This window comes from Myiozetetes cayanensis, unplaced genomic scaffold, assembly GCF_022539395.1.
Source record: "Myiozetetes cayanensis isolate MyiCay16 unplaced genomic scaffold, myiCay2020 scf7, whole genome shotgun sequence".
NCBI classification, from domain to species: Eukaryota; Metazoa; Chordata; class Aves; order Passeriformes; family Tyrannidae; genus Myiozetetes; species Myiozetetes cayanensis.
Window position 1 is genome coordinate 42,080,505 of NW_026087964.1, and position 12,879 is coordinate 42,093,383.

General features: G+C 51.0%; 1 protein-coding gene across 3 annotated transcripts in view; it reads right to left on the reverse strand.

Moving 5' to 3' along the window:
• Positions 1–10,884, reverse strand: part of MFHAS1 (multifunctional ROCO family signaling regulator 1) — a 35,271-nt gene extending 24,387 nt beyond the window's left edge. For all 3 annotated transcript variants that reach the window (XR_007631886.1, XR_007631887.1, XM_050338715.1), the window contains exon 1: positions 7,689–10,884. Coding sequence is in view for 1 of the 3 variants with exons in the window: in XM_050338715.1 (XP_050194672.1) it covers positions 7,689–10,884 (3,196 nt within the window). In the remaining 2 variants the exon portion in view is untranslated. The remainder of the gene's footprint in view (positions 1–7,688) is intronic.
• Between the last annotated feature and the right edge of the window lie 1,995 nt (positions 10,885–12,879).

Sequence of the window (12,879 nt, forward strand, 5' to 3'; positions counted from 1 at the left end):
TGTTCCATGCAGAGCTTGCCATGCAGAACTGTCAATTCAAAATTAATGTTACTTTGTGAAGTCTCTAGGTACTAGGCCACTTTCACACCCATCCCCTAGGAGTCCCACATAGCCACAGCCAAAACCAGTGAGCAGCTATACTCTGTACACCTTTGGGAGAAGCTCAGAGCTCTTGAAAATGACCACTGGGAATAAAAGACAAAACTGAAATTAAGGTTTCACTTTAAACCACAACCACCTCCAGCAGGCAAGCACTCCAGCAGTCACAGCCTCCATCCACTGGCCACAGGCAACTCACCCCTAACCATGGAACCTGCAGCAGTCCGAAACCACACTACCACTGACCATGCTGGCAGCCCAATCAGTGCATTCAGCACCAAGTTTTGGCCAGGAAAATACCACAAGTATAATGTGACTTCAGCAGCCTGCTGAGGCAGAACCATAAGCCCTCAAAGATGGTCCATCTGAACATCCCAAATTACATTGCTCCCAAAGCCAAGCAGCCAGTTTTTTCACAGGTCTTGACCCCCCCCCCAGTTCCCAGTTCTTACATCTGGTTCCCAAGAAAGCAGTTGCTAGAGGACAAAGCTCTCCCAGCTGCTCAGCTGGAACAAAGGCCACACTCAGGTGATCTTCCCACTGAACATTGTTAACTGCATTCGCTCAACAGCTTCTAAAAACACCAAGGCCTCCTCACCCTCTGTATAAGACACAGTTCCTTCACACTGTGGTCACCAGAATCCCATCAGCTCTCCTGATGTAGGCAAGATCACTGTGTGGCTTAAACCACAACAAGCTGACCAAGATCCCTACTATCTGCATTGCTGTCTCAGACCCATGTGTTCACAGCTAGCCAAAAGCATGGACATATTTTGTTTGCAGCAGCAGGAGTTTGATTGTTATAACTGACAAAGTGCTTCAGGCACTCCCTCCCTGCTCCTTGTCTCTAAGAGGTGCTTCCTTAAAAAGCACATCCTTATACTGGCATCCCACAAGCTCAACTGAGGTGGTCTTATTTAGCACCAGCTGGCCTGCTTACTCTCACAGTTGTCCACATCTGCATGACAAGTGTAAATAGCATAAACAAGGACAGGGAGAGAAAAAGACATAACTGATCATCTTGGTCTCTCCCAGACCACAGTTTTCTTTACACATCTACAGAAGTTATTCTTCCTCTGCTCAGGACATAGTGGGGTAGAAGGGGGAAGATAGTAAAAAAATTTGTACACCAATGACTTCCAATAATTCAAACCCCACACGGAACTTTTCACTAAATACATTTTACCCCTTCTTCCCTGAAAAATTGCTTTCAAGAACCAAACAAATAATCTGGACTATTACTAGCCAATTACTAACTGGAAAGCATGCTAGGCTACCACAGTTGCCTGCTTAATACTGCAAAAGTAACAAGAAACCACAGCATAAAGAAGAATTACATACCAGATACACTCTTATTTTGTTTTTAAACTGACACTTGTTTTTTTCACAGCTCTATCCCAATGTCGAGTAACATGTTCACATCACCAAAAGGCCACGATTCAGCACTGTTGGTGATTTTCCACCATCCTCTCCCAAGATGTAAAAGGACCCTGTAATACATCTGCATGTGGATCAAGCACATGCTAAGTCTCAACCAAACTTACACGGGAAAACTTGTCCCACTGAAACATTTGTAGGAGGAGGCACCACACCACCAGATGTGCCTGCACACAAGACGGTGCAAAGCACAGTTCACGGCACCTGTGTCCGCAGCATGCTGAAGCAGCACACAAATCAGTCCTCACGTAATCAACTGACTCTGGAGAGAGGAAAACCTACATCAACATTTCATCTCACCCCCGGAGTCAGTAGCCTTTAAACACATCTTACACAATGAAACAAAGAATCATTTGGTACTGAGCATCTCTTTTTATAGGTCATTTCCTACAAAGACAAATTTCAGCGACTGTAATAAAAAATGCAAACCAAAAACACAAACAAAACAAAAAAAAGTAATGCACTGAAGGCCAAGAACTCTCCTTTGCTTCACTAATCAAACCAAAAAGATCCACTCAACCAAATCTAGTGTTACCCTGGTTCAGTGATGGCAGCTCAAAGTCCAGAGGCTCAAAGCCCAGCAATGACTCCCATGGGGAACAGGTCAGGGCAAGACAAGTTTTTAAGGAACAAACCAGAAGAGCTTTCTTGCACCAGAGCTCACATACCAGGAAACTTTTCCTTTATCAGAAATGCGTAGGAACTCTTTGCATAAGGAAGAGGATTTCTTCAAGCAGTGTTAAATGTGCATGTTGCCATTCTAATTGCAAGTAATTTTAGCAAGTTCTATATTAAGAGCTTTAAAAAACGAGCCCCCAAACACACGTGAATCAATGACACAATACAAAGTAACCAGACACTGCAGAACAGCTTTAAGGCGGCAATTCAAAACCTCAGCCTGTCTTCTGGCATCCACATTCCCTCCCATTCCAAGCTAGATGGTCAGGCACGAGCCCAGCTCTGCACTGGCTGTTCCAGCTCTCTCCAAAGACTGGCTCCCACAACTACACCCCACCAGGCACAGACCCATGGCAGCCATCCACGATGCATACCACACTCTTCCTCTGGTAATTTCTCTGCCTCCAAGACCACAAAATATTTGTTGTCTTTTTCAATGTGTTTCGTAAATTAGAGGATGTCACAGCCACCAAGCAAGGGGACTTCAAATGCTCACCTTGCAACACACAGCTCAACGTGAAGGAAATCTCTTAAGAAACCCTCTTTGCCTAAGCGGCAAAGAGGCTACTACTGTGCTTCTACACTGGTACCTAGAGCAAGTCACACCACTCTAGGTTGTCACTTCAGCAGCACAGAAATCAGCTCTAGTTGATAAACTAAATTATCCATGCTAATAGAGCTACAGAATCACACAGTTTTACTTGTGAAAGCATTTTGCCAATCTTCTGCAATAGCCACAGACCCTAACTTTCTCATGTTCATTCAGCCAATTATCCATGCTAAGAGAGGTACAGAATAACACTAGCTTCTCCAAGCCCAGCAACCAATCAACACTGCTCTTCTCCTGAATCATAGGGCCCTGTTCAGCTTCATCCTGCCACCCAGATCACCCACGTCCAGAGCTCACACAGCGCTGAAGTCTTGCCACACTGTCTCTGATTATGCCACAGCCTGCAGGATAGCGTGACAACAGCCTCAAAGAAGCCATGGTAACTACTTTGAAAGTCAAGCAAAAAGACTCCACCCTCAAATGGGGAAAACAGAAGGCTGTCAAATGCTAGCATCACGATCTATAACAAGCAGGTGTTACTCTACTGCAATTGCCTGTGAAAAGAACCTCAGCTGCTTAAAATGTAACTACAAAGCGCAATTAGATACCTGACATCAGCCTTTCATTGAACAGCAGCTCAGAGTTTGGAGCAACTTCTGAGTCCTTCTGACAAAACCAGTCTCACCTGCTCTTGCCTCACCTTCTATGGGTAACCTGACAGCATGACACATCATGGGATCTTCCACCTCTCCATGTCCTGACTCCATCCCAGCCACCAAGGGAGTTCTTGATTGCTTTTGACTCCAATGCGGGGATGGTGAGCATGGCTCACTTTGAATCACATGCATAAGGTGGCCTAGTTAACTCTGCTCTAGCCATGACAGAGAGACCCACAGGGGAGCTACACTGGATCTCCATTTGAACCCCTGAAGGTGACTGGCATACGATCCCTGCTTCTGTTCACCTTCTATGTGGGAGACAGGCAAAGTAGAGGCTTGTGATCTCCTCCCTGCTCTGATACCTCAAGAAGAGGAAAGCAAGGCAGGTGGGAGATGTGCGCTTCCTCTCTACAGGAGACCTCTTGCTAGTCCTCCAGCATCTCTCACAGCTCCCCAGTTGCTCTGGCGCACCTTTTTGGAGAGGGACTGCTAGGCTCTCACAATATCTTTGCCTGTGGCTTTCCATCTTTGTCATATTTTTATTCTGTGAAAATACAGATCACCTTGTCCTGTGAAAGCATGTTGCCCCTCTTCCACAATGGACACAGACCCTGGCTTTCTTATGTCTACATTCATTCAGTCAACTTTACAGGCAGGAATAAAGGAAAACCACCAATCAAACATAATACCCTCCACCCCAAACACCAACAGAATCGCACACAGGACTTCAGGACACCTTGTACAAACCACAGTCTGGATGAGCCTGGGGTGGCCCAGACCCAGCCTAGCACAGGGCAAGAGGAGACAGCAGCAAGGCAGTTAGCAGCTGCACATGAATGCAGGCTTGGAAAATCCAGTCACATTTGTCCAAACAAAGCACACGTGTCTACTATCAGACAGATGGCAAACCACCTCCACCCCCCAATCCCAAGTCACTTAATAGCTTATGGGACATGAATAACCTAAAAGCCCTTCAGTCCAGGGACTAAAAGAACATCACATACAAATCTGAGCATTTCACAATGCCTGTGACAACCTAACTGAGTTCTCATCATTTTGGACTGGTGAACCATTTTTGTTGGTCACTCCAAGCAGGGATATGCCTTTCTTAGCCTGGCAAGAATACTTTCATTTATATGTAGTGCAAACGTAAAGCAAAAAAAAAAATTCAACACACCAAGTTGTTTTCTCCAAGCTGAGTGGATGACTGCAGCCTCAAAGCACACTAAGATTCCAGCTCAGATGCCAATTCCGTTACTATTTCACCCAGCTAAAAAATTGTTTCAAACGCAAAAGCTTCCTTAAAAGGACCCTAACAAGGCATTTTTGTATCACTTTCATTCACTGTTTGTTTGTAATAAACCCTCAGAAGACTGAATCCAAAATCTCAATTCTTATTAACCATTTCTATACAAAGTAGCTTGTTCCTAGGGTATTTCTTTATTATCAGTGGTAGTCATAGCATGCCTGCGTGGGACAGGGTAGAAAGGGAAGGAGAGGAAAAGAAATGATTAATCCTCAACACATGAACAACCAAGACCCCTCTTTGAAGGGGATTCCAATAAAAATTTTGGATGACCAAAGAATGCACCATCAGTTTCATGAATGACGACACAGATTGCACAACCATACACACAGCCAGACTGCACTTCCATTTTTGAGCACAAATTTGGCAGTGTCTCCACAGAAATATTTCCCTTATTAAGGTCAACAGGCTGCAAAGCAGTTCTTCAGTGCAGTCCTAAAAAGCCCACAGACCTATTTAAGAATTGCCAGGGATTTTCACTAAAAGAGCTTGGAAAGAAACAGACATCTCCCTCACTACATATTTTCGTAACATTAGAACCATCTCTTTCCTACACCTTGTCAAAAATGACACCAACCACGATTCACTTGCATGACAGCAAGCTTGACGGCATGACTTTAAACATGCACACCTCCTGATCAACAAAATCAGTAGAAAAAGTCTTGAGCTTCACCATTGCCATTTAGGGGCTCTTAAACAGTCCTTTATTCATAGAGCAGATACACAGCAAAGAATATTTTAGATTAAATGCAGACATACAGACCTCTCCAAGCCAAATCACAGTTCACATTTTTCCTGTTTTCCAAATCACAGATGGGCTAGATTTAAGCATCATCCGAGACAACAAGCAGGCTTCTCAATAAACTGCAGCCTTTATTCGCTCTTCAGCAGTTCCACAGATCAGCCTTGCCTTTGAAACACGCTTGTCTGCTGTTCTCCCAGTTAGACTCGCATAGTATCCATGTTAAGACAGTCATCCCTTGCCCCAAGGCAGGATCACCTGGGATGCTGTCCTGTGCTCCTGGCAGCAAGGCCTGACTTCCCCACTTGGAGTGCTTCAGAAATTCCGCAACCCCCTTTCCACAGGCAGCATCACCCAGGTGGCATTCGGAGACCTGGCACATGAGCCCCAGCTCCTCTCATGTTCAACACAATGCTTACTTATGCCTTCCCTTCCCAGCACACCTGATCTGGTTCCCAGGTGAGAACAACCCTTTCTTACCTCTAAGGAAACATATATGGCACAGCCAAACCCAAAGAAAAAGGCCCTTTAACTTCAGTGCCCCTCTCATGCTTCTGGACCTGCTCTGACTGTCACTGGTCAGCAATGACACCAATTGCCTGCAGACAGTCTGGCTCCTCTTCAAAGTTTCACTGTTAATGCATCATCTACTCACAGGCAAAAAAGAAATAGCCAAAAACATTCACCAAATATAAAAAAAATAGAAATACACAACTGAAGACCTGAATTCACAAACTGAGCCTTCAACAGCTGCCTGTTATACCAGCACATTGCACATATAGTTGGCTTTCTTGACTAATTTTGGTGGGTTTTTTTGAGAGGTTGTTGGATTGTTTTGGGTTTTTTTTTCGGTTTGTTGGTTTTTTTCCAGTTTGTTTGTGTGTGTTTTTTTTTTTTTTTGGAAAGCAGATCGCATTCCCTCAAGCACCACGTCAGCAGCGAGATACCACTCAGAGTGGGTTCAACCCCCCAGCTCACTGGCTCTTACATAAGCAAGCACAGTTAGAGGGAGATACAATCAAAGCAACCAGGATGCAGGCTGAGGAGCAAACAGCATCTCCTTATTCTCAAGGTCCAGAGGAAAAAAAAAAAAAAAAGAAAAAAGAAACCAAATCCCAAAAAACATGCCTTATTAGTCACATTTGCTTATGAATCAATTCAGCATCATTAGTTGCTTTAACTCAAATTATACTGCAGTTCCCCCCACAATTTCAGGCTACCTGTAAATAATGTCCAACACACTTCCAACATGGGTGTATGTGTGTGTAAAAATACATATTTCTGGGGCACTGCTTACAGTGCAGAGTGTGTTTTGATTTCATGCAGATTTACACATCAAAGAACCTTTCCCATGGCCCCCACAAGCCGCAGAGCAAAGCCAAGAGGAGAAAGGAGGACACTAGTTAGGAGGCAGTACCTGTACACCTACAAAGTAAAACAGCTGCTGCTGGAAAACAGCACCAATAAAAATCACGGCTTTAGAAGTGAGAGCTTTAAAAAGTACCGTAACTAGTCACATGCCAGAGGAAGGAGATGATGCTTTTTTTGTTAGATTAGGGGAGAGTGGAAGAAAAATAATTGCTCTCAATAATAGCTCCAGAAGGCACAGTCCGGGAATCATTTCTAGGTGAGACACTTAAACAAAGAAGATGGAGCATCCCCCTCTCTTCGGGGAGGAATGCTTCCTGCTGCCATTGTGCACCAGGAGGGGCTTTCCTGCATTTGGAGAGGTTGCAGCACAGGCCAGGTTTGGGGGGTGGAGGGTTGAAGGAGGGGGTGGGGGACACCTGCGATCTTTTGGGAATCTCCATCCATGTTTACAAATAGTCCCAAGTGGAAGCTGCAGGGTAAAATGAATTAGGAAAAAAACCAAAAAAACCCGACCCAGCACAGTTCCATTCAAAGGAATCAAAACAAGGAGAAGGACAGGTCAGTGCCTTTTCAACAATGGCACCACCAACTTTCAGGGCCAAACCCCAAAAAGCAGAGAGAAAAGGCACAGACAAAAGGGGTTGTAACACCCGCCTCATCTCAGAATAGGGTTATTTTAAGCCTGTCTCCCTGGAGCTACCCTAATATTTTCTCTCATGACTCAAATCACGGGGGAAAGGAGTTATAGCAGAAAGAAAAGAAAAAAAAAAAAAAGGGGAGCTAAGGCTGACACAGTAAGACACCCTTCTAGAAGGGGAAAAACCCCCAAGCTGAGCTGTGCCTTACCTGGAAAAGTGTGTGGGTTGGGTGACCCTCTTTTAAGGCACTTTGAACAGAGGACGTGCACAGTGTAGTACAGGCCCGGCCATTCCTGGAGCAGGACATTCAGTTCTTCCACTAAAGGCGTAATAGCTTGCCAAGCTGTCCAGATATTTGGTAAGGACGCGTGACTAGCGATAGACAGAGTGTCTGGCTGCAGAGCTCCCCTGGCAGGCCGGTAACTCACCACCACGGGCACCTTTCCCCGGTAGGCATAAATCTGGTATTTGCCATCTGACCGCTGAACCACGTGGCTGTTGATCTGGACACTGTAGCGTGCAAACAAGCCGGGTGGGAAAATGAATGGAAAGCTGTACTCAATCTGCAGCTGCTCAACCAAGAAGGACTGTCCGCTCAGATTGGTGCCGTTGATCCACGCCTCTGCATGGGGCACCTCGTTTTTCAAGTAGCAGGGAAACTTGTACCAAGCAGCCGCCCCATTTAAGGGCTTGCATTTGGGTTTGTTGACACAGTAACATAGCCCCATCTTCTCCAGCAGCTCCAGGATGAGCTGCAGATCCTCCCGGCTCTGGATGTGAGGCTTAAGGAGGAGACGGATAACATGGGCAGGGAGGAGGCCATGCAGCAAGAAGCCCTCCACGTAATGATGGAGCTGAGTGGTCCTCAGTTCGTCAATCTGAGTGTCACTGAGAAGCTTCTGGAGCAGCACAGTGGCATCCCGCTGGCAGAAGACATTGAGGATGTCAATGAGCCGTGGCAGGTTGTGGAACACGTACTCCCTCAAGGTGAGGTGCTCCTCAAAGTAGAGCAGCTTCCCACTCTCGTGCAGGTAGGACAGGGCACTCTGGAGCCGATCCTCCGTCAGGCCGGCCTGCAAGCCCAACCGGGCCGAGTCCCACCAGCTAAGCCACAGCTGCTGAGCTTGTGGCTGGAAGTGCAGCTCCTCCAGCACTTGCCAGGATTTGGGCAACACCCGGTGCAGGTTTGGGAAGATGTCCCGGTGCTCAGCCACCGAGAGGAGCTTGTCCCGCAGGCGACGCACCTGGCAACGGTCCTGGCAGCTGAAAGGCAGCACTGGAGAGAGGATCTGTGGGCGGTGGTTGAGAAGGTACTGAAACTGGGCTTTCTTTCGCCGCAAGTTCTTGTCTGAGACCCCGTAAAAGGCAGCGTGTGGGCTGGAGCAGCGCAGGTCGAAGTCCTGCCCCAGAGCCTCATCTACCTGCTGGACTAAGCTCTGGAGTCCCTCAGCATCCCTCTTTTCCTGCTGAGCAATCTGGTGATGGATGTCCAGGCACTTCTCTTCCAACTCCCGCTCCGCACAGAGGTCAGCATGGGTTCCCACCATGCACACCACAGCATGGGGCACCTTGGAACTGAGCCAGTGCAAGAAGTAGCCCACAGAGGGGTAGAAGTGCTGAGGGACGTAGGCACTCAAATTCACCACCAGCACATACAAGGCTCCAGGAGAGAGGAAGAAAGATTGGATCACATCATAACTTGGATCCCCTGCCAGCTCATACACAATGAATGTCAAGCCCCTCTCTGCGTCCGCTGTCCAGTCCATCACCTCAATGCCCTTGCTGCCTCCTGACAGTCCTAGTCCTGATGGTACTTCAGGGGCATTTGGTGGCAGCGACGGTGCAGGGCATGGTCTCTGCCCTTTCACTCGCTGAGAGGGGGCGTGAGAAGGAACGTCCTGCTGCTCAACAGGGAGATGTTCCAGCTGCTGCGTGACAGGTACCCGTGCTGAGGAAGCATCTTGAAGCTCAGGGAAGGGGCAACACCCAACTGGCACTTTCCCAACGTCCTGATGCTTCCCAGGAAACCCTCTGGGCTGGGTGCTCCCTGCCTCCAGGGTTCCCACGTCCCCTCTCTGCCCATCTTCCTCCATGAGGCATCGTCTCAGCAGGGTCTTTCCTGCATCCTTTAGGCCCATGAGGACCAGCTTGAGGCGGGGTTTGAGGGCAGGCTGGGAGTGGACCAGCTCTTGCTGGTAGGCTGCGATGTAGGGGATGCCTTTCATGCATACCTCATAGGGGGGCTGGATGAGGGGGTTGTCTTTGATCTTCCACAAGGTGACGCGGGAAAGCTGCCCGAAGCCCTCAGGCAGGATGGCGATCTGGTTGCCTTGCAGAACCAGCTCCTCCAGACTGTGGAGGTGCACGATGGAGTCAGGCAGGTAGCGGATGCGGTTGTTGTCCAGCCAGAGGGTGCGGAGCTGGTGGAGCTGAGAGAGGCGAGGGGGCAGCAGGGTGAGCTGGTTGCGGCTCAGGTAGAGCTCCTCCAGACTGGGCAGCGCCAGGATGGCAGAGGGGAACTCCCCCAGCAGATTGGAGGAGAGGTTCAGCATCTTGAGCCGCTGCAGCCTGCCGAAGCCAGCAGGCAGGGCCTGCAGCCGGTTGCCATCCAGCATGAGGCTCTCGAGGGCGCTCAGCTGGCAGAGGCCCTCGGGCAGGGCCGCCAGCCCGGTGCCGCTCAGCCAGAGGATCTTGAGGCGGCGGAGGGCAGCGATGCCCTCCGGCAGGGCCCCGAGGTGGCGGTTGCCGGAACAGTCGAGCTCCTCCAGGGCGGCCAGCTCCAGCAGCTGGGCAGGGAAGGAGGGCAGCAGGTTGTGGTCGACGTCGAGGGTGCGGAGGTGGCGCAGGCGGCCCAGGCCTTCGGGCAGGCGGCGCAGGCGGTTGAAGCTGAGGTCGAGCTCCTCGAGGCAGCCGAGCTCGGCGAGCCGCGGGGGCAGCCCCGGGCCCTCAGCGCCCAGCTCGTTGTGGCTGAGGCTGAGCTTGCGCAGGCCCCGCAGCCCCGCCAGCGCCCCGCCGTCCCCCAGGCCCCGCAGCCGGTTGTGGCTGAGGTCGAGCTCGGCCAGGCGGCCCAGGTGGCGCAGGGCGGCGGCGGGCAGGCGGGCCAGCCGGTTGCGCCGTAGGCTGAGCACCCGCAGCCCGCTCAGGGCGGCGCCCACCTCCTCGGGCAGCTCCTCCAGCCCCCGCCCGCTCAGGTTCAGCGCCTCCAGCTCCCCCAGCGCGGCCGCCGGAGGCGGGCGGCGAGTCGCGGCGGCGGCGGCGAGGGGCAGCGGCGGCGGCCCCCCCGGCGGCCCCGCGTCCGGCTCGGGCTCAGGCTCGGGCTCGCCGGGGCCGCCCCGCAGCTTCCGTGCGCGCAGGGCGGCGTCGCGCCACAGCCGCACCGCCTTCGGGGGCTCCGTCTGAGCCATGGCCGGGGGAGCGGGCCCCCGCCCCGCCCGACCCTACCTGCCGCCGCTGCTGCTCGCCATGGGCGCGGCCGCGCTGCCGCCGCCGCGGCGGGCTCGGGGCTCCCGCGGCTCCGCGCCGGCACTGCCGCCGCGCCGCCCCGCGCACGCCCCGCCGCCGCTGCCACCGCCCCGCCGGAGGCGGGACGCGGTCACGGCCCGGCCCCGGCGGCGCCGCACCGCCCCCGCGCCGGGGACAGCCCGCCCCTGCCCGCCGGGCACCGGCCGCTCCTGCCGGCAGGAAAGGTCCCCGCCGCCGGCCTGAGCCTCTCAGCCCGCGGCTTCTGTCCCCGGCACCGCCCGAGAAGGAAGCGGTCCCTCGGGAGCCCCGGTGGGGTGGGTGAGCCCGCCTGGCGCTGAAGGCAGCGGGGCAGCAGAGGCGGCGGTGCCGGCGCTTCTCCGGAACCCCGGTGTGTGACAGGAGCCGCCGCCCCCGGGGTCTCGCCCTGCCTCCTGGGCTTGCTGAGAGGTTTGCGAGCCGCCCGGCTCGGCACAGCTCACCGCCGAGTTACGGCGAAAGCTGCTGTGTTGCTCCGCGTCATTTTTGCACCAAGGGAAGGGGATTTTTTATCATGCAGCGCAGCAGGAAAACGAGATTAACCTTCCTTCCCATTCAATAACTGTGTTTCCGTGTTGGGAGAGTGTGAATGCCTGTAAGTCCTCTGTTTAATCGGAGCAATTCTGCCACCTTCCTGCCGTGCTTTGTTTCCTGTGCTGCGTACATCTGGCCAGGCGCTAAACACTGCCTTCTGCAGGTTCCTCAGCCAAGCTTTGCTCCAGGGGGTCGGAGAAATAGACCTGGAAATTTCCACCGCTGCTACAAGGGGGAAGCAGAGCCCCTTCACATCAAGACAGGCTGACGGAGGCTGTGGACAGTCAGCTTTCCTGAGTTGTGTGACTTTACCTTTACAACTGCCAGCGATGCACCGTGACCAAACGTTCAGAGGTTTTAAAGCGTCACTGTCTTTGTGACAGCACTGAATACTTCGGCTTGCTTTGGGAGCTTGAAAGTGTTTGCTTCCTCTGACCTTATCACCTTATAACATTAAAGCATGCTATAAGCTATTACTTCAGACCCACAAAGAGGGAAAAAAAGCATTTTAAATGAAAAGTAGTCCACAGGATAACCAGCTTCACAGCCTTTATTCTCCTCCTTATTGTGGAGAGCTCTTATAAGAACGATACCTTCCCTTTTGGATGGCCCTGTGTATCTAATTGTATTCCCACCTGGGATGGAGGAGAGAGCTGAACCAAACTGGTGCTGAGCCACAGTTACCGCATTAAATTATTAAATTTACAAATTATTAAAACTACAAGATTGCAAAGGCTCAGATTCAGTTCCTGTCTTTCCCATCAGTAACAGACAAGCAGTGATAAAATAACCTTTTCAGACCCTCTCAGTCCTAAAAAACTTTCACCAGGTTTCTGTTAAATGCCTTTCTGAGCACATCATCTGCATAGTGAAAAACCTGCAGTGCTGACTGGAGAAGCCAGACAAAGGATACAAACAACAGCGAGGAGAGCCCACAGGCCTGAGAGAGAGTCTGGCTATGTGAAGGTAAAACTCATCTCCGAGCAGGAATCAGGAGCTGCCCAAATTCAAAGCCAGAAGAGGCAGTCCCGGGGTCTGGATTCATGTTTTGGCTCCAGGGCCTCTTGGGCCCAAGGGGAACAGGTATGCAGGGATATTCATGGTCCATGAGGCTCTGCTGAGAGGGCCTAAACCTGGGGATAAAATTCTTCCCATCTTTCCTGGGTGACTGATGTCAGGTCCTGTCTCTGGGAAACAGAGATACTTCATGGCCTCTTGCTAAACTGTGCCCATCTAGAACTAGTTTCCAGGTTTGCACTCAGTTATTTTCAGAGCATCCCTGCAGTGGGTCAGTACATCTTTTATTTGTGCTAACCCAGTTTTTGTGTCTTTGCTTTTCTGAAGATCACATGGGAAGTAGCCCGCCT